General features: G+C 42.1%; 2 protein-coding genes across 2 annotated transcripts; both read right to left on the reverse strand.

Annotated features, from left to right (window-relative positions):
* Positions 1 to 3317: 3317 nt before the first annotated feature.
* On the reverse strand, positions 3318 to 4503 carry LOC123074018 (putative xyloglucan endotransglucosylase/hydrolase protein 1). Its single transcript, XM_044496976.1, has 4 exons — positions 4323 to 4503; positions 4060 to 4160; positions 3777 to 3976; positions 3318 to 3690 (listed from the first exon to the last, which is right to left on the reverse strand). Exons 1-4 carry the CDS (start codon positions 4501 to 4503, stop codon positions 3318 to 3320), a joined length of 855 nt encoding a protein of 284 aa, XP_044352911.1.
* Positions 4504 to 10729: 6226 nt separating this feature from the next.
* LOC123074019 (xyloglucan endotransglucosylase/hydrolase protein 3-like) lies at positions 10730 to 11965 on the reverse strand. The gene is made up of 4 exons (XM_044496977.1): positions 11785 to 11965; positions 11569 to 11675; positions 11195 to 11394; positions 10730 to 11102 (listed from the first exon to the last, which is right to left on the reverse strand). The coding sequence occupies exons 1-4, from the start codon at positions 11963 to 11965 to the stop codon at positions 10730 to 10732; spliced, it is 861 nt and encodes a 286-aa protein (XP_044352912.1).
* Between the last annotated feature and the right edge of the window lie 10577 nt (positions 11966 to 22542).

Raw genomic sequence — 22542 nt, forward strand, 5'->3', positions numbered from 1 at the left:
AGCACCCAAACAGTGGCATGAGAAGTTTGAAAGAACTTTAACAGCTGCAGGCTTTGTTGTAAACGAAGCTGACAAATGTGTGTACTATCGCCATGGTGGGGGCGAGGGAGTTATCCTTTGCTTGTATGTTGATGACCTACTGATTTTCGGAACAAACCTGAATGTTATTAAGGAGGTCAAGGATTTCCTATCTCACTGTTTTGAGATGAAGGATTTAGGAGTGGCTGATGTCATTCTGAACATCAAGTTGTTGAGAGACGATGATGGTGGGATTACATTGCTTCAATCTCATTATGTGGAAAAGATCTTGAGTCGCTTTGGATATAGTGACTGCAAGCCCTCTCCAACCCCATATGATGCGAGTGTGTTACTTCGAAAGAATCAAAGAATTGCTAGAGATCAGTTGAAATATTCTCAGATTATTGGCTCGCTTATGTACTTAGCCAGTGCTACAAGACCTGACATCTCTTTTGCTGTTAGCAAACTGAGTCGGTTTGTCTCAAACCAGGAGATGTGCATTGGAAAGCTCTAGAGAGAGTTTTGCTTTATTTGAAAGGCACTGCAAATTATGGAATTTACTACACCGGGCACCCAAAGGTGCTTGAAGGGTATAGAGACTCAAACTGGATCTCAGATGCTGATGAGATAAAGGCCACGAGCGGATATGTATTCACTCATGAAGGTGGCGCTGTTTCTTGGAAGTCTTGCAAGCAGATCATCTTAACGAGGTCAACGATGGAAGCAGAAATCACAGCACTAGATACAGCCACGGTGAAGCAGATTGGCTTCGTCGGCTGAATGACTTGCCGGTTGTTGAGAAACTTGTACCGGGTATCCTTATGAACTGCGACAATCAAACTGTAATCACGAAAGTGAGTAGCTCAAAGGATAACATGAAGTCATCAAGACACGTTCAGAGAAGGTTAAAGTCTGTCAGGAAAATGAGAAACTCCGGAGTTATTGCATTGGATTATATCCAAACATCTAAAAATCTGGCAGATCCTTTTACTAAGGGTCTATCACGTAATGTGATAGATAATGCATCGAGGGAGATGGGTATGAGATCCACAATATGAGTTGTTCACAGTGGTAACCTATTCTTTGTGATCGGAGATCCTGTGAATTAGATGTGGAAGACAAACTGTTGATCAACTGAGAGGAGAGTATCCTTACTATTTACAATACCACTCGATGAAGATGCAATACTCTCCTAATCAGCATGGCAGGTTGATGTATATCTTAATGTGTTCTAAGTGGCTCTTTTAAGCAGAGATATTGTCCTGCAGAACATCTTTTGAAGAACGCACCTATATGAGTCTGATTGTTAAACGTCGCAATCTATGAGAGTAGGGTTCTCTCTAGTAAACTCATGAAAGGTCTCGAAGTATGACGCATAAGCTCCACCCGCGGGGAAGACCCACGGTAGCCACGTATCGGTCAAGGCTTTATACGAAGCTAGATTCGCAGAAAACTTGCAGTTCAAGGCCCAGTCCACTGTTCAAGTTGCTTACTAGTGTAGCATAGAGTTCTAGGTGGAAGTTTAACTTAACAGTCTCCACTACAGTACCGGTATATAAAACAGTGTTTTGGAACCAAAGGAAAATTTTGTGTGCCTCTGGGATCTGGTGGAGGATTGGTGGAATTTTGTCTATTTTGGGCCTAGCCCAATAGCAGTTTCAGAAATTCCTAATAAATCCGAGAGGCCCACGCAGCCCATTCGTACAAGGCAAGAGGTGGAACTAAAGTTTAGTCCCACATTGCTAGTTTAGAGGGAGTTGGACCTCTTTATAAGGGAGGCTCTTTCTCCACATGTATGAGGATGAGAACAAGAGGGACATCCACGCGCACTCCTCCTCCGCCGCCCGCCAAGCCCCGCCGCGACGCGACGTGGGTTGCGGGAATGAGCCAAGCCGATGACTAAATTTTTGCTGTAGTGGAGATTGAATACGAACGGCACACCTCTTCGCCTGCTGCCTGTTTGTTTCGTCTCCCTCATTCCCTTCAGCTCCCGGCGCAGCCTCTCGCCTCCTTCTCTTGCGCCTATAAAAGGGAGGTCGCTCCCGGCTTGCGGCGTGCACCGCGAGTCGGGACAGTAGGCCTCCAAAATTGCACCTCTTTGAGTCCTGTACGGGAGAAGGGTGATAAGGTTTTTGGGGAGCGCTCAGCGCGACTACTGACTACTTCGTCACGGACGCCCCGGACTCCGACGACTACTTCCCCGATGACGACTTCTTCCCCGACGTCGACAACCTTCTCGACGACATGGCTGGCGAGGACACCGACCCCAAGTACAGTGCTACTGCTGCTGCTGTCCCGTACGTGTTCTTGCTCTTTCTGTTAGAGGTCCTCTCGCAGTTCTTTGCTCTAGTGTGTGTCCTACATATGTTAGGTTCTACGCCATATATGCAACCTGTTCTACTATCTGCTTTAGACATGTTTGGTTGCAGTTCATATATGCTGATGTTATTGACCTTTTCTCTGTCAGATCGCATGACTACTTTTATCCATGTTATATTAGTCATGCTTTATCTAATATTTCTATTAATAAAATCATTTGGTAAATTGCTCATATTTCCAACAACGAACACTAAGAATAGCTCTGCAGGAAAGCTGAAGAAGACATATTATTTTATTGTGATGAACAATTCATGTGAATATTATCTTAAAGAATGATTAGAAATTGATCTGATCCCTTCCCATAAATTATTGTGTTATTAGAGATTGATTGATTCCTTCTCATAAATTTATTGTGTTATTACCATATAATATACATACAACCTGATGATTAGAGATTAATTTGTGACCGTGATCGATTCTTTCCCATAAATTTGTAATTGTGTTACCAAATATACGTAAGATTGATCTGATGATGATTAGAGGTTGATTTCCGGCTGTGATCATTTCCTTCCATAAATCTATTATTGTATTACCAAATGTACATAAGATTGGTCTGATTTGGCAGTCCACGTAAGAACTGGTTTAAATAGACTACTAGTGGAAGGATGCGGCAAATCAATACACCTGGAAAGTCGGTGGAAGGGTCATACCTGGGGAGGACGAACGAAGAAGTGATGAAAATAAAATTTTGACGGGCACAGCGTACGCATGGAAAGCCGGTCGTACGTGGGAGAACGAACAAATAAGCTGATAAAGATTATTATTATAGTTTACATTTAGATTGGGATCACTACCAAATATTTTCCTTTTTCCCACAAAAAGAAAATATCTTCTTTCTTATGAATTCAGACCTTCTTTTCATAATAACAGAGAGTTGATAGCTTCCTTGTTTATCTAATAATCCTAAACCAGAAAGGTAATTAGTTATTGTTGCACTCCCCTGGTAGATGAAAGTTGGGCCTAGACTTATCGGTACAGTAGTCGTACGTCATGTACTTGCTCTTGGCGTTCTTGTACGCCGCCTCCTGCGCGGGCGTCAGGCTCCGAATCGCGTTCCACGACAGGCTCAGTGAGCCACACGGCGCGCCTCCGGTGGCAGGGCAGCCGTAGACGTCGAAACCCTGTAACACGGCGGTGAACGGCGCACGGTTATAGTCGACCCTGTATTTGCCATTGTCCGTCGCCCAATCAGAGCCGTCCCAGAGGCTCCCCCGGATCTTCATCGGCCTCACCAGGAACTGGCCGGGCGTGAGGTTCTTCAGCACCCGTATGGGCGTGTCGTCGACAAACATACTGCAGTCAAGGTGCACGTGATATTGTATATACATTGATCCGCTAGAGCAGATTGGAGAATGATTATGGATGATGGATGGGCTTACACGAGCTGGTAGGGGTTCCAGAGTATCTTGTACTCATGGAAATCGGCACCCGGGTCAAACCAAAGGTCGAACTTCTGCTCCCTCTCGCCTTTGCCGTTCAGGAAGATGTTGGTCTGGAGAGCCACCGGCTTGCCCTCCACGTTGCCCAAGAACTCGAAATCCACCTCATCGTGGTCACCGTACTCGGGCTCCGACGTGAGCTACAAGAATACATAAAATACATCTGAGTTCTAGTTTTCATCAAACGGAATGAAATGGCTATGCAAAATGTCACAACACTCACATAGAAGGCCGTTACAACCCCAGCAGTGTACCCAGCGGGTATCTTGATCCTCATTTGGATCCACCCTGAACCATACGCCACCTTGGAACTAAATCCAGCCCCTGCATCCAACGCAAAGATACAAGTTTTGGCTCAAATCCACTCAAATTGCGTCAACTTTTCAATACATCGCAATTTGGTTCAACTTAATTTAGTATATTAAAACCACATGATTAGCATAATCTCCTGATCATCGATGCGTAGGAGAAAAAGTTGATACGTACCGGAGCTCCTATCCAAGACGAGGCGAACTGATGTCCCCTGATTAACTAGGTGATTAGCATCTGTACCCCCTACCGCCACGAAGTTGTCGTTGAACACCGCCGCAGGCGCTGCCAGGCTAAGCACCAAAGAGAGGAGGGGGAGGAGGAGGAGGAGAAACCATGGCTGCAAACTGGAAGCCATTGTTAGCTGCATTGGCCAACAGATCTATCTACGTTTGTGCTTCCTGCTTAACCAGGTTTCTGAGCTCGTTCCCACAATGCTCCACTCACGCCATGACCCTTATATAAGGGTAGATGTGCCACGTACACTCACGCCATGCATGCATGTTTTTACGCTATTTTGAAAATTGATCGGCTAGAAATGGCAGTAAATAAATAGTTGGCGAAAATGAAAATTACTGGGCATTTAAAATGGTTAATTGCCACACACTAGAAAGTAATAGACGTATCTTATAGAATCATTTTTTGCTAAAAATAGCATATTCTCAAACATTGCATTTTTGGCCGCAATAAATTAGTGATATGTACTGTTTGATAGTTTTACAATTATTTTGCACGCACTTGTAAATTCCCAATAAGATTTATTTGCTATATTTGGCATATTATTATCGTTGATTTATTATGAATTGTTGCCTATAATTTTAATATCTGGACCATCCCTTGCTCTTGTATGAAGTTGGAATTGATTATAAAATGCGAAATATATATCTTCTCTGTTCATCTCAAAACCATAGCGCCTTCTCTATTTTTTACATATATTATCTAAAAATATTGTAATGTTCCATTTTACGTCAATTTTTAAAAATCTAAAAGATGACGTAAGGTTCCATCACAAAACCATAGCACCTTCTCTATTTTTTCTATTATTATATCATCTAATCTAAAATTTAAAATAGACGTACCCCTAAAAAAAGATGTAAGGTTCCATCTAACGTAATTTTTTCCCAACCATCGATCCTTTGTCCACCCTCCCTTCCTACGGTACATCCACCCTTGGAGCATCTCTAGCAGACCCCGTATAATGCCGCGGCCCGCATCAGTTTTTCATCCCTCCTGATTTTATTTCGTAATGGTTTTTATCTGACCGGTCAAATCAGAACAATATTTCATAATTCGGTAAATTCATAGTCGGTAATTAATGTTCTTTTTTTCTTTGGCAATAAATATTTGTTAACACAATAAATTCATGTGAAGGAATCAATCACAATCGATAATTAGTTGGTAACACAGTTTCAAAAAAAAATTAGTTGGTAACACAATTCACAAGAAGGAATCAATCACAGTCGGTCATCCTTTCTTTCCTATCTGTATTATAATTGGATCGAGGAACTCCTGATTTTATCCTCAGTAGTCTCGTGGACGATTTACTAGCTATTATTTGATTTTAATAAAGTCGCCATGACGGCTTTCCCCCCAAAAAGAAAAACAACAATGCATACCCCTTCGTTACTACCGAACAGAAAAAAAAAGACATGTGTACAGGTGCCTCTGTTATGAGCATGAGTGAATGATAGTTGCACTCAGGGACCCGACCATCCACGGACCAGATGTTTGTAGAGTCCAGTGGAACACATCCATGTTTTCGTTGAAGTTGAGGCCGGCTAGCTGACCTAGCAAGGAGATTGTTCCTTTTGAGTAATTTGGGGCCAATCAGCACGGTCCTGAAGTGTGATACCTACCATTGTATGCTTGTAAATTTTCCAAACACCTCTCTAGGCATCTTGCACTGTACATGGCCTTAGCTGTGTGACACCCAGCCATACATTCTCCTATAACTGGGTTTTGGACCTTTTGGTATACAACTATTTACCCCAAATGTACTACCTTTTTTTTCAAATGACCCTAAATGTACCTGTCGGTGTCAAAACTGGCAGATCTCGGGTAGGGGGTCCCAAGCTATGTGTCATGGATCGATAGGTAACAGGAGACAGGGGACACGATGTTTACCAGGTTCGGGCCCTCTTAATGGAGGTAATACCCTACTTCCTGCTTGATTGATCTTGATGAATATAGAGATTACAAGACTTAATCTACCTCGAGATCATATGTTGTGGTCTAAACCCTAGGGGTATGATGATTAATGTCATAATGATCTGTCGACTAGCCTGGCCTTGGCTTATATAATGCACTAGAGGCCTAGGATAACAAGAGTCCTAGCCGAATACGTTGGTGGAGAGGAGTCCTTGTCTTGATCATCAAGTCTTGTGCAATACTCCTTGTATGCGGCATGGGCTACCCGAAGTGGCCCATGAGTGAACCGCCATGAGGGTCCTCAGCCCGATCCACCTAGTCGAGAGACGATGTGGTGAGTACCCCCTAGTCCAGGACACCGTTAGTACCACCACTGAAGTTCACGCTTTAGCTTTCACCAAAAACTTAGAAACACGAGAGTAACGCATCTTGCTCTTCATCCGGGAGAGTGTTTTCGAATGTAGGTACTCCAAGCACTTAGCTTTTACCGCATCTCATCTTCGGTGAGCGTTTTAGAAAACCACTTGCTTCCAAGACTTATAGGTTGTGTATATCATTGCTATCTAAATCATGCTGAAGGTCCCCTTGGTTCGACAACTAAGACTGACATGAGTCGGCCCGAGCAAGGCTCTGGCTCGCCAGAAGGACATAGCAAAATATGCACAAAAATCTAGGTGATTATGACTTGATATACCAACATGAGACGAACAACCTGGATGCGGCGGGCGCCATCAAGGGCCGAGGAATACGATACCGGGTGTTGTGGCCACGACCAGAGATGTGCGGAGGTAGTGGCGGGGAAAAATTTTAGATGTGGGCAGCGAACCATAGTACTGTGCATTTGGGAGGAGAAGTGTAGAAATCCAAGATAGCGGAGAGAGAGGAAGTGTGAGCGGGACTAAGTTTAGGGTTGCGAGATCGCGCCGTCAAGCAGTGGCACACATGTGTAATTTCTCGCATTGTATTCCACTAAATATTGGGCGAAGGTTGGTAATATAGGGTGGAAACCCTAGGGCCGATCTTTCACGAAATGGAGGGGATCCTACGAAGAACACGAAGAACACAAGGGAAATCACGAGGGGAAACACTCAAATCAACGAGAACAATCACACATGTGCTAGATCCATGAACATAAAGAGTGATACAAGATTCAAAAGCAACAAAGGACGATACAAGAGGCGGCAGTTCTTCCCGATCCGGAGACGGGGTCTTGAATCCACGAGGGGATCTTCCCTTGCAGGATCTTGAATCCACTTGGGATCTTCTCCGCAGAGGCCTCGGTCTCCAATGGAGTATGTATCAAGTGGATGAGCAAAGCTCTATCTCTAAAATGAGCTAATCCTTTGCTTCCCTAGAAAAGTGGAGGTGGAGTCGTTTATATAGGCTAGAGAGATGAATGGGTACATGGGCCTCAGCCCAACATCATGCACGCAGGCACTGTCGGGTTGATCCGGATGTTGGTCCGGATGATCCGGCTTCAGGAGGTGGCCTGCTGTTGTCTTTGTGCGCTGTAGCCGGATTGTTCGGGCCGGAGTCCGGATCGTCCAGATGGGGGTCTGGATCGTCTGGGCAAGTCTGGACTTGGCCATTTCCTTCTCCATCTTTGCGATTGCTTCTCGTCTTCGCTTGTACTTGCTCTTGAGCTTCTCCATGGCTGACTCCTTGGTACCTGAGTATGCAAAGTGTCTATGTTTGAGGTAGTAGCCATGTCTCATGCGTTTTAAAGGAAAATTGCGAGAGGAGTGATGTCACCTCGGTCTCGAGAGCTCTTGCACGTGCTCGTGTTATGGGTCCACTTGGCACTTGGTGAGACGGTGATAGGTCCATGGGGATGGCCTTGGGATGCTCCGCATCAGTTGGTCGTTAGATGCAATCGTTGGACGGTGAGGATTAGTGCTAAATGCATTTAATGCTCAATGTTGCAGAACCGACGCGGATCAAGGGAAGCCAAGATAGTTCTGTCTCCGCCCTTTGTGCTTTTATATATGCTAGTTTAGATTTAGAAATGTGTTTAGCGTGAAACACATTTAGTACTAAACATCGAAGTGACAGGATAATAACATCTGGACGGGTAAGATTGTTTGGATCCCCGTCTCTCGTACTTTTATAGATTATAGTTTAGATTTAGATTTGGATCACTGGGAAATGTTTTCTTCTCCCTTGCTAGGAGTACAAAATAAAAGTGGGTCATCTGTTCTGTTAGTGGTAACAGAGAGTTGATAGTTTCCTTCTTATATCTTATATATTACTTATCCTCTATAACATTAAGCTCCCTAGTTTTTAAGGCCTCGCAATCAAATGAGGTCTCCAATTACAATTGGTTCACCCGATTTTGATTGAGTCAACAATTTCTCAAAGCTCTTTCATTTAATTATTTTATATTACACACTATGCTTCCTAATTTTTAAAGTCTCACTACTAATTAAGGTCTTCAATTTAGAACTAGGTCACCCGAGTTTTACCCGGTCAACAATTTCTCAAGGAGCTTTTTCTTTTAATTATTTTAATCCCCATATTCCCTAATTTTGAAGCTCTTTCATTCGTTTGAGGTATTCAATTTTGGATTTGGTTTATAATTTTTATCGGGCCAATGATTTCTCAAATCAATCAGCAGCAACTGGCCTATAAAAACCTATCAACCCCGTGCACTCTTCCACCACCTAGAAAATAGAAGCGCCACCATGTGATACTATAGTACCAATATAGTACATGCAGCCACATACGCAGAAATTTCCCCATATAAATATGGGTTGATTAGCGCATAACATAGAATCACACCGCGAAATGCCCACCAAATAACCGCATTATAAATAAATGTAAAACACACTGCATCATCTCCCTCATCTGCCAAACTAAATATTTCAGCAGTTCCAATATATAAGGATTATTAGTTTTTTGGAATGTCAAATTTCTTTGACTTTGGCCAAGTTCAGAGCCAAAAATATCGACATCCACGATACTAAACCAGAAAAAATAATATGGAAATTCATTTTATGATGAATCTAATGACACCGATTTGATATTATAGATTTTTCATATATTTCTCTACAAATTTGATCAAACTTAAAGAGATTTGACTTTTTGAAAAAGTAATACACCTTATATTTTGAAACAGAGTGAGTATTTTAGCGGTGGTGTAAGCACTATGTCTCCCTTTATTCTAGCGGTGGTGTGTGCCACACCTCCCCCCCCCCCCCCCCCCCACACACACACACACACACAAAAAAAAAACCAGTGAAACGTGATCTTTTCTAAAAACAACAGTCGTACATGATCTCAAAGGAAAAAAAATGTATGCGTTGTCTGCCCCGCTCTCAACGCCCCTGCCTCTAGACGTAGATGCGCGGATCCACAGACTCAGTTGTAACGACTTCCATCTGGACACATACAAGCTACCTATTGATCACCATGACTGACGACTAGGATGTGGGATGGCCATGGTACTCCAGTTCTTGGCCCGTCCAGTCTTAGGTTTGTGCATCATTTACATAGCTTAATCCGATGTTTTCAATTTTGCATTGAGCGAACAGAAGTCCATGGTAGAATTAATGGATGCATTCATCCATAGTCAGGATGGTTGGTATCTGAACTAGTGTGCTTAGGTTGTGCCTATGTAAATACTCCTAGAATTTAGAGTTTGCCTAAACATACATGGAGCAACATGTAATGTAGGGTCCTTAAACTAATTGATTTCTTCATGTATTATTTTGGAAATTCTAAATGTTAATCTCATTTCTACAGCCATAGATAAGTTATTCACACAACCATTATGACAAAAATTATGTCAATATGCCAACATGTATCAAAGAAAAATTGGTTGGTATTTTTTCATGTCATTTATTATGATTGCTTCTGTACAATAACAATATTAAACTTGAGATAGCTATTTTATATATGAGCATGAAAGCAAGTAGTGGAGAAATTAAACGATTACTAGCAAATTATGGTAGGTTTCATGTTGAATGGCATGCCAAAATTTCCATAACTTATAAATTTGTAGATGACAACTAAAATCATTTTCTGAATGTATATATTTTTCAAATATATATATTTCTATATGTCCAACACTACAAGAATAATAAACACATACGTGCTTTCAAAGAAATGCTTAAATTTTGCATGAGAAAACACATGAACTTCAAAAGTTTGTGCTGCCTGGAGAAAGAGAGGAGAGAGAAAGATATAAATAATATCCCCAGTCTTAGAGAAAACAATTTGTAGGATGTGATGTTCCTTTGGTGAAAAGAAATTTCCTATTGCATCCACCATTTTACATATAATTTTTTTTATTCTGAAGAGGGCCTTGAGGTCTCCAGTATTCCTAATTATCAGTTTCTTACAAGAAAAAAGATCATCTAATTATTGAAATTGCTAGCCCGTGCTGTAGCACAGGTCGATGACTAGTGTATCTAATCTGAAACCAGAACAAAGGCTAATTAGTTGTTGTTGCACTCTCCCGGCAGCTGGGCGTACGCCCTGTCCTTATTGGTACAGTAGTCGTAGGTCATGTGCTTGCTCTTGGCGTCCTTGTACGCCTCCCACTGCGCGGGCGTCAGGCTCTGGATTGCGTTCCACGACAGGCTCGGCGAGCCACACGACGCGCCACCGGTGGCGGGGCAGCCATTGACGTCGAAGTCCTGAAACACAGTGGTGAACGGCGCACGGTTATAGTCGACCCTGTATTTGACATTGCCCGTCGCCCAATCGGAGCCGTCCCAGATGCTCGCCCGGATCTTGAACGGCCTCACCGGGAACTGGCTGGGCGCGAGGTTCTTGAGCACCCGTATCGGCGTGTCGTCGACGAACACCCTGCGGTCAATTGGGGTACACGTGATATATCATTGATCCACTCAGCACATGGCAAAGTTAGGGACTAACTAGGGCATGATTGATGGACTTACACGAGCTGGTAGGGGTTCCAGAGTATCTTGTAGTCATGGAAATCGGCTCCAGCGTCGAACCACAGCTCGTACCTCTGCTCACTGTCACCTTTGCCGTTTAGGAAGATGTTGGTCTGGAGAATGACCGGCTTGCCGTCCACGTTGCCCAGGAACTCCAAATCCACCTCATTGTGGTCACCTTGCTCGGGTTCCATTGTGAGCTAGACGTACAAGATACATTTATATATTTTTTTTGCGGGATAATACTTGTATTACTCAATCGCCCAAGAATTACAATCACGACCGACAATATCTGACTTCTAGTATTCGTCATCAAACTAAAGGAAATGACTAGCATATAATATATGCAACATGTAGAAACCACATGTTGCAACACTCAGATAGAAGGCCGTTACGACTCCGGCACTGTACCCGGGCGGTGTCTTGATCCTCATATGGAAGAACCCTGAACCATACGCCTCCTTGGAACTAAATCCAGCCCCTGCATCGCAAAGAAGCAAATTTTTGATCAATTTCAATCAAGTTTAATTTTTTGTCCAATTCAATCAATCAAATACAATATATAGTTGGGGGGAAAAGATGATATGTACCGGAGCTCTTATCCAAGACGAGACGAACTGCTGTCCCCTGATCAACTAGGTGATTACTATCTGTACCCCCTACTGCCACGAAGTTATCGTTGAACACTGCCGCAAGTGCTGCGGGGCTAAGCACCAAACAGAGGAGGGGGAAGATGAGGAGGAGAACCCATGGCTGCAAACTGGAAGCCATTGCAAGCTGCATTGGACTAGAGCTATCTACGTGTATGCTTCCTACTCTATTTTTTGATGCCTCAACGCATTAGACCACGGCCCTTATATAAGCTAGATGTGGCACACTCATGTTTGTACAAACTAGGGGCTATTCAAATTTTAATCGACTAGAAATAGTAGTAATTGATGAGCAAAAAATAGTAGTACTAGTAATTTATAAACAAATGTTTGGCAAAAAGTAAATTATTGGAATTAGAAAACATTTACTAGAAAATACTCTTAGGCATTGCATTTTTGGCACGCAATTAATTAATTAATTATGTGTATTATTTGATAGTTTTAAAGATTTAGATTCACAATACTATATTAGGTATATTATCATTGATATATTGTGAATGTTTGCCTATTATTTAACATTTGGCCCATCACTCTTAATTGCTCTTGTATGAAGTTGGAACTGAATTAATTATTCCCAAAAAGGAAATACTTATCTTCTCTCTTCATCTCAAAACCATAATGTATTTCGCAAAAAAAACATTTCATCCATAACTTGAAACTTCTTAAATTGCAAATTTCATTTGTCTCCTTTTGTGATAATACATATCATCGCCATTTTGAAAAGTGTAGTTGGAAAACTCACGTAAGAATATACAACAGTATATAAAGATAGTCTCCAAAAAAACATAATTATCTCCTTTGCACCAGCTCCATTACCTACTCGTTTGGAAAATCTCCACATCCCATTAAAGCCTCTTGGAATGCTTTCGAACTTAATTATTTCTTAACTTTGCACCTATCCTTGAGTTTGTTCTGCAAATGTAGCTCAATTCAAGTTTTTCTCAGCCCATATTCTCTCCTACTTAAAAAGAGCATAAGGTTCTGTCGTCCGCTCATCCATCGTCCAATTTTACTTAAGTTCTCCTCTCCTCTATCCCCTTCTTGATTTTGTTTCTCCCGTCTTTGGTCTTTTTTCACCGTTTTTTCTTGGAAACCAACTCAACCGGCCCACCTCTTATTTACTTATCATATAAAATATATATTTTATTTTGTAAGCCGATTAGTTCTTACCAAACAAGTGTTTACCTCCCTCCAAAAAAGTACGCAAAAAGTGTTTACCAAAAAATCATTTTATACAATCAAATTAATATGGGTACGTAAATCACGACCTAACCTACTAGAATAATTATGCTCCCGTTTGAACGCACAGGCTACTAACTAGTTATCATGAAAAAATTAACAGAAGTTCATCAGCACCACATACATAGCAATTTTGAAGTTCAATTCCACATTTGAAATTGAAAGTTCAAATGTGTGTGAGCAATTCCTTTCCTAACACGAAATCTTCAAATTGGTATCATTAGAAAACGATGTAAACTCGTTCAACCATCTTAATGTTGTATCTATCCCAAATTCTGAATTTTTTCCTCTCAGATAATTGAAGTTACAATTTGAATATACTTCATTCTATGGATAAATTCTGAAATGACTAAATTTTTTAAACTATCTTTTATCCATGACCATCAATATGACCATCCTCCATCTTCCCTACCTCAACTTCGGATCTAAAAAACTGAATTCTCGAGGTAAAAAACAAATTTTATTTCTCAACATCAAGGTTACAATCAACCAGAACGAGATGTTCAATACATTCTGGTGGGTGCTGCAGCTAGCAAGAGGTTCTAGAAAATAATCTACCATGTTAAAATTGATGCATAACCCTATTTTTTGTATAGTCTAATTTTTTGAGGATAAACTAGTGATTTACCAACAAGATTGTGATCCTAGCTAGCAGGTGGTCATAGTCAGACCGGTCTAGAGAGGAAACTGATAAATTCAATGTTGCCAAGCAGTTAAACTATGTAACTAGTGGAGCTTATGAACATTGCAAGACGTCTGCAAGGCCTTCCATCACCTCATTGATTTCATATTCAAACATGAAAGTAGTTCCAACCACATTGTATTCTCAGAACTTGTTGCAACTAGTAAATCTTGTGAGATTGACGACCTCAATTGAGTTTTTGGGTACACAACCGAAATTTTATCTTGTGACGCAGTGTTGTTGACTGGAACTATGGGTGTTGCCTCTATGAATGGATATCTTGGTTTGTCAACTGAGGAAGTCTTGTCGCTTGCTTCAAACCCTTGCACTTGAGGCCCAACAATTGTTGTGCTACTGGATAGCAAATATCAACGCATTTCCTACATCTTTATGTCTTGTGTAGATATTGTATTAACACGAATACTAGTATATATTTGACAAGCCCACAATAATAAATGAAGTTTTATTGTAAGAGGAGGATTTCAACTAAATCGAGGATCTCTGGCCTACTCGTACTCTAAGATCCACCAAGCTTTTTGCGAGGCCGGCCTCGACAACTTATTGGTCTTCTTGCGCGGGAATTTGGGCGTTTACTCGGGTTTTGTAGCTGAAAGAACATGTGGTGCCCCCATGTTTGGTTTTGGTAATTGATGAAAATATATATGGACTAATGGCTGCCTTGAGTTATATTTGAAGGATTTGTCCATAGGCATTTCTTGAAGCCCATTCATTGGTTTCAAGGAGTTTATGTGTTGATCAAGGTGTTATCCAAGGAATTATCCAAAGATTGGTCATAGAGAAGACATGATACAAGGTTGATCAAGACTAAGTCAAAGAGTGAATCAAGTTGATCAACACACAAAGCATACAAGATGTACCGAGAGGGATCAAGTGATCCCATAGCATGGTATGCATTGCCCATTACGCTCTGTGTACTAACCCATGGTCTACGTGAGAGTTTTATGTGGGGTTAGGTATGTTTCCATGGGCTTGTGTCAAGAGGAAGATCTCATACAACCCATGGAGGATGACATCAAGTGGTGATCATCATCAAGGTTGCGGTGTGCAAGTTCAAGTGGAACATCATGAAGAGATCTTGCTTGAAGCTTGTCGTCCATTGTGGTAACAATGGACTTGTGAAGATGTGTCGAAGAGTGGCTCACCCATAGTGGAGTATGGGGGAGCAATCAACTAGTTTTCATCGAGTCAACGCAATCAACAAAGGTGGTCCATCTTGAGGAAATCAAGATCATCATCATCTGGCTCAAGTGGACTATGTGCAAGGAAAAGGTTTGCCCTTGATAGGTTTTCTATTTTACCGGTCTCATGGTGGTAGTTGGGAGACCGGGTTATAGGTTCGATTGCCATACTATCAAGGGGGGCTCTCAAGTGAGTAGCTTGATCGTATCATTCGTAGAGACCTCAAACCATTGCATCCTTGCATCATATTTCTTGGTTCTTGTTTGGTTTTTCTCTGTGTGAGTGTTAGAGCTTATGGTCATCTTCATGACAAGTTCGAGTTCATCGAAAATGGAGTTCACACATGCATCTTCTATGATGTTTTCGATGATGGAGTTTATGCCGGTTCTTCGCCGATGGAGGTTTCACATCTCTATAGGCATAATCTCTGTTGCCACTTCTGAAGATTTCCAATCTTGATTTGGCAACTCTTTTTGTTAGCTTTCTATCAAGCTTGAGTTCTTCGAAATTGGAGTTCGTTTGCAGAAGGTTATGGCAGTTTTGCTCTTCTTGCATCCTTCTATTTTGCTTGGGCAGTTTTTCAGCTTGAGCGGTAGTAGAGCGGTAGTAGAGAGTGGTAGTACCTCTCCCCAAGCGGTGGTACCGCTTAGGCGATACTTCCGCCGATCAGTACCACTTGCACTTCTGCTTATTTTTATGCTTCTGTTACCCATTCTTCTTGAGCAGTAGTAGAGCGACAGTACCTCTCTAAGCGGTAGTACTGCTCCCCTGAGCGGTAGTACCTCTCAAGCGGCACTACCTCTCCCTCGAGCAGTACTACCTCTCTTGCAGAACTAGCGTTCATGTTTTTCTGTCTTGTTGGGTTGTTTTGACCGTGCTAAGCGGTAGTACCACTCCCCCCAGCGGTAGTACAGCTTGTGCATGACTTGTGGGCATAACAGTTGGATTCAGGGGCCTTCTCCCCCAATGGCCCCCATCCTTTGAGCTCGTGTTTTGCCCCCATTGTTGACCTTCTTCGAGCTTGCTATCCCTCAATCCCTCCAACTATTCTTGCTAGTTCTTGAGGGAAAAGAGAGAGGAGTTCTAGATCCACATTTCCACCAATCACTTTCTCCTCTATGTAAGGGGAACCCCTTGGATCTAGATCTTGGAGTTCCTAGTGTTCTCCTTCTTGTTCTTCATCTCATATTTCTCCATAGCTTTCATTGCTTTGGTGGAATTTGAGAGTGGGGGACTTGGGCACTTTGTGTGCCCTTGCCATTGCATTAGTTGCATTTGTTTGAGTTCTCCACGGTGATACGTGGAAGTGAAAAGCTGAGAAGCTTATTACTCTTGGGTGCTTGATACCCCAAAGCTTGTTCCTCTTAGTTTTGATGGCACAAATTTTGATGTTTAGGTAATTCTCATGCTTAATCTCTTTAGGGTCATGGACCCAAATTTAGAGCAAACTGTATATATGGGTTTTTCTCCTCCAAAGGATCCTCAAAACTTATCTTTAGAGGATGAGAAAAACTCTTATCTCAATGCTCAATCTTCTAATGTGCTTTTCGATACTTTGAGCAATGTAGTTATTTTTCAACTCATGTCGTTTTGGGATGCTCGTGAGTTGTGGACAAACCTTCAAGATAAATATGGTGTGTCCAAGATTTGTGGGGTGATTGTTCTCCCTCCACCTCCAGCCGTGTGATGCTCTCAACTTCTTCTACTTCACCTGCATGTGGTTTGTCACAAGGTAATGATATGGTGAGTAGTGTTGTTCATTGCAATGTTGATAGTGGGCTTATTGTTGACGATCCTTCATCACTATCTTATTGCAATGCTCCTTCTTTGGACTTCAACACTTCGAACTCTCTAGATGTTTCACATGCTTGTGTTGATAGTTCTTGTATATCATGTAGAAATTGCTTGACTAAATCTCATGATGATATGCTTGCTATGTCTAGTTGCCATGATAAAAATACCTCTATTTCCTTGAGTTATTATGCTAACAATGTAGAGGAAACCCAACACTCCATGGAACAATATGTGGTCTTAAATGGTGCTTCAAGGGATCCAACATCATCATATATTGTTTCTCACTTTTGCCTTATGGCTAAGGCTTCAAAGGTATCTCCCACTTTGAATCCCAATATATCTTGTGATGATGATGTTGATGATGATAAGAATGATGATGATGTTGATAATGATGAAGAGAATGATAATGTTGCCTGCTTAAAAATTAAGGGGGAAATGATATTTAAAGCTCTTCATAAGAATAAAATTGCTTGTTCCAACTTCATGGAAATCATGTCTATTGCACTTGAGGGGTTGGAATCTCATCTCGAGGAGCATGAGGTCACCTTTGATAAAATGGAAGATCATGAGCGTGATTACGCTAATGAGATCGTGGACCGCTCTCAAGCTCTTGAACTTGAACAAACCACCAAGGAATCTCTTGAGGAGACCTTTGCTCTAGAATTATCTAGAATAAAGGAATCACGTGATAGAGCCCTTGAGGTGGCCAATGATTTCAAAACTAGAAATGCTAAGCTTGAAGTTGCACATGGCAAACTCCTTGAGGACATTAAGCACCTTGAAAATGGCTCAAGGGTCATTAAGGGTGAGCTCATTGAACTCACTGAGTCTCATGCTCAACTTAAAGCTTCATATTCGAAAGAGCTTTCCAAGTTGCCCTCTCCTCTTGTCATTAATGATGATGCTTGTGCTACTAACTCTATTTCTTTTGAAGCATCCATTTTGAAGGAGAATGTTGAGCTGAGGGCTCAACTTGAGTTGCTATCTAGAATTTATAAGGGAATGGCGGAGTCACAAAATACATCCCCGAGTCTATGATTTGTAACATACTCTTGAAGTTATGGTTAGGTTAGGTAGTCTGGTTAATTGTTAGGTGTTTAGTCATAGGAGCATTATGAGTCAATTATTTTACAATATGTTTAGATTTGGCTCTACCCACATGACAATAAAAAATCACAAGTTTGATAAATAAATGAGTATCTAACTTGACAACTAGTTATATCCTGCTGTGCTTGAGAACGTTCTAGTTTTTATAAGTATTACCAGTTTATCACCGGCTTGTCCTTATCACGAGTATGGTTTGGCTCATCTCTGAAACCTATCAATTTATTTTATTTTTGTAACTATGCAAAATACCAACTATCAAGTTAGCTACTTCCTCTGTCCCATAATATGAGACATTATTACATCCAATATACTCACATATTGAATGTAATAATGACTTATGTTATGGGACGAAGGAAGTGGTATATAAAAGTTATTCTAGCTATTTTGGCAACTTCTGCTTCTCGTTGGGTTTGATACTAGTCCCTCCATTCCCTTATGCAAGGCCACAAATTTAGATCACAGGTACCAAGGTAAAATTTAATGACTGTTTTGCAAGCCAACTTTTCTTTTCGTTAACCAGGATCATAAATACACCGCTTTCACGCAAGGAAGGGAAGGGAAGGAAATAGCAGAATGTCATTAATTATGATTGCATGCATGCAAGCATTAAACAACACTACAAAAAAATACACTTCCGTGATGATACGTGTTTGTCACAGTAGGTCACGTTTTCTGTCATGCATGTACATCCATGACAAATTTATGACAGAATCAAGATAGTCATACCTGTGCTGTCGTAGAAGTGTTCCATGACATTACCAAAATTATCATCACGGAAGTGTCCACTTCCATGACGACAAATCGCGCGTCACAGAAGTGCTTTCGTCAAGGGTGACCGACACGTGGCATTCACCGTAACGGAATGTTGTTAAGCTATCGGGTCCGGTTTTGGATCCGATAACCCGTTAACAGCCCCGACCAATGGGGATTTTCCACGTGTAAAATCATCATTGGCTGGAGGGAACACGTGTCGGCTCGCCGTTGGGACAGATGTCATCCACTCATTGGACCCAAAGCGCCTATGATACGTCGACACATGGCACGACCCAACAGAGGCCCATTCCTGTGAAAAGGCCGGCCCGTTTGACTTGGTAAAAACGTGGAGGGCCGGCCCACGGCAAGCCTGTTAACGGCATGTTCGCATATAGCCCATTTACAGCCCGCTAACCCAGGGCCCGTTTACGGCCTATCCGAATTAGGCCTAGTAGCGTCATCTGGGCCGTCCAATATAATTCCAGCCTGTTTTAACTTCCGGCCCATGTATGGCCCATGACATCTTTCGGCCCATATGAGGCCCTTAGTAACCCTCGGCCCATTAACGGCCCGTGGTAAAACTGGCCCGTAATGAACAGTGTATCACTTTATACCCATTAATGGCCCATTATACCATTGGGCCGTTTCCATCCCATATTATCTTTCGGCCTTCTCAGGGCCCATTTATTCTTGGGCTCATTTCCAGCATTCGTTTACTTTCGGCCCGTTACTGTCATTTTCTGCTTGTGGGCCAAATTCAGCCCGTGGTTACAGTCGGCCCGTTTGTGGCCCGTTAATACGTTGGGCCGTTTTCATAGCGTCATCAAATACGGCCGATTAACGACGGCCCATTATGGTCGGCCCGTTATGGTCGGCCCATGAACAGACGATTTCAACTCTAGCCCATTTACGGCCATAATGTGGTCTGTTATTGGCCCATGTTTGGCCAACCGATCATACGGCCCGTAGAAGGCCCATTGATGATACGGCCCGTAGAAGGCCCATTGTGTCTACGGCCCGTATAAGGCCCATTGTTTCTACGCCCCATAGAAGGCCTATTGTTTCTACGGCCCTTAGAAGGCCCATTGTTTCTACGGTCCGTAGGAGGCCCATGTTAACTACAGTAAATATGTAGCCCATGGTTAATGTGGCCTTGTTTTAGAAAATAGGCTATTGCGGCCACTAGCAAACCGCGGAAAAAGAACTACACTGACTATAAGAAAACAAATAAATAAGACAATAAGGAAATAAATAGGCAAGCAACTTACGCTAGGCTATCACGGCTATTACACATATTACATCCACTGGGCATCAAAGTTCGCCACCAGTGCAAATATAGGGAACAAAGCAGCATATAAACGCCGCAGCAAAACAAGTCCAGAACTGAAACCACTTCAGAAGAGCTCAAGAAACAATATCCTGGGTACCCATAATGCTGGCAAGATGCTTAGCAAGCTTATTAACTTTCTCTTGTTTGGCGCTTAAATCCTCCAGCACTTGCTGTTGCACCAGAAAGTATGCATCTGAATTCTGCAGGGTCTTCCTCAGTCCTTCGGCTTCCTGTCGCATAACATCTGATCGATGTCTTTCAACTTGAAGTTGAGACTCAAGAAGCCGAACTGATTCAGGCAACGAGTTCGAAGAGCTGGTGCCAGCAGTAGTAGCCAGTAACTCGAACACTACATCAAGACAGGACTTTGAGGTTGTCTCAGTGTCTTCAATATAGTTTTTATTAGCTTTCTTGGAGACCAACAGGGATATGTCACTATCTTGAACCTTATATGGATTACTTCTTGTACCATTGCATAACGGGGTACTCTTCTCCAATATTTTATCTGCATTCTAAAAGAGAAACAAACAAACACATCACAGGTTTATAATGTAGTATATGAAACTCATTTTGGTAAACCAGTTCAGTAGTAAGGTGGACAGGATAACAACATGAAACAAACATATATCTATGTAGTATGGTCATTGTATGGTCTATATCATTCTAGTTTATGTTGCCAAATCAAGATAGATACAGTTCGAATCATATCTATTTAAGACAAAGCAGCTTAGACAGAATATAAGTGTGGGAAACTACACAACAATAACAACACTTGTAAGGTGCATGGCATGAGAATATAACTATTTATTCAATTGAAACTGAAATCAACATAGAGCAAGTTACAACAGCAAACACGTTAAAGAAACAGATTTAAAACATACCTGTTGCGCCACTGGAGTTTCAATTGCATCCTTCAAATTTGAAATTAGTTGGTATGAGTAAATACAGTGATGCAAGAGTAAAGTAGTATGAACCATAGCTACGGAACCTGACCTGAGAACAATTCTTCTTCTGCTTTAAGCGTTGACTTGGGGTTCGGAGTGGTGGTCCTCGTGCTTTGGGCACTGTAGTTGCCTTACTAACTGCTCGTGTTTGGGTGCTCTGTGGTGGAGACGGTGTTGTGTCAACGGGAACTGGGTTACTATCTGCTGGGATTGGGGTTAGAAGGGGTGTAGCTGGTTCTCTGTCCAACTGGGTAGGGGTACAATCTGCGTGAGTCTAGGTTATGTGTGGTGGGGCTGGTTCTTGGGCAAGTACAACCGTGGTTCTATCTCCATCGACAGGTAGGACGATCTTTTCTGAAGACCGTGTTTTTACTCCCACAGATACTACCATCACCCCCTCTAATTGAAATGGCTGATAAACAAGAAAAGTAATTGAATGTACAGACATTGTAAGATAGGCAGGTGCAATGGATAGTAGGGAAGAAAACAGGGCATGAAATAATTCACATTTATGTTGTCTAACCAAACAGAATAGCAGGACATAATTTCACATATATGATGGCTAATTAAACAGGATAGCATGACACAATTTCACATGTATGATGGCTAACTAAACAGGATAGAATGATATACTTCAAAATATGATGACTATGTAAACAGGATGACATGATATAACTATACGATGTGTCTATTAAAGTGGTTGGCATGCCATAAATCACAAACATGCCGTCAATGGAAACATGATGGCATGATATAATTCATGGATAGAATGACATAATTAAAAATATGATGACTATGTGAACAGGATGAGATGATATAACTATATTATGTCTTCAGAAAATGGGTTGGCATGCCATAATTCAGATACATGCTATCTATGTAAACATCATGGCATGATATAATTCAAATATATGATTTATATACTAAGGAAGTGAGCAGAGGGCAATCGCATATATGATGTGTCAACTAAGGAGATGGCATTCAATATCGTGTATATGATGTAAAAACTAAGCATTGCAATACAACATATGCATGATATGAGTAATATAACCCTGCCAAGTTTGAGCATACACCTCAGGGGGATAATAGGACTGGTCATCTGCCTCTGAATCCTCCTCTGAAGAGCTATCTGTTGATAGGGAACGTAGCAATAATTCAAAATTTTCTACGCATCACCAAGATCAATCTATGGAGTAATCTAGCAACGAAGGGAAGGGGAGTGCATCTACATACCATTGTAGATCGCGATGCGGAAGCATTACAAGAACACAGATGAAGTAGTCGTACTCGTAGCGATTCAGATCGCGGTTGGTTCCGATCTAAGCACCGAAGAACGGTGCCTCCGCGTTCAACACACGTGCAGCCCGGTGACGTCTCCCACGCCTTGATCCAGCAAGGAGAGAGGGAGAGGTTGGGGAAGACTCCATCCAGCAGCAGCACAACGGCATGGTGGTGATGGAGGAGCGTGGTAATCCCGCAGGGCTTCGCCAAGCACCGCGGGAGAGGAGGAGGAGGGAGAGGGGTAGGGCTGCGCCGAAAGAGAGACGTTCTCGTGTCTATGGCAGCCCAAACTTCAAGTATATATAGGGGGGAAGGGGGCTGCGCCCCCCTCTAGGGTTCCCACCCCAAGAGGAGGCGGCCAGCCCTAG

This window comes from Triticum aestivum, chromosome 3D (assembly GCF_018294505.1).
Source record: "Triticum aestivum cultivar Chinese Spring chromosome 3D, IWGSC CS RefSeq v2.1, whole genome shotgun sequence".
In the NCBI taxonomy this organism is placed as follows: Eukaryota; Viridiplantae; Streptophyta; class Magnoliopsida; order Poales; family Poaceae; genus Triticum; species Triticum aestivum.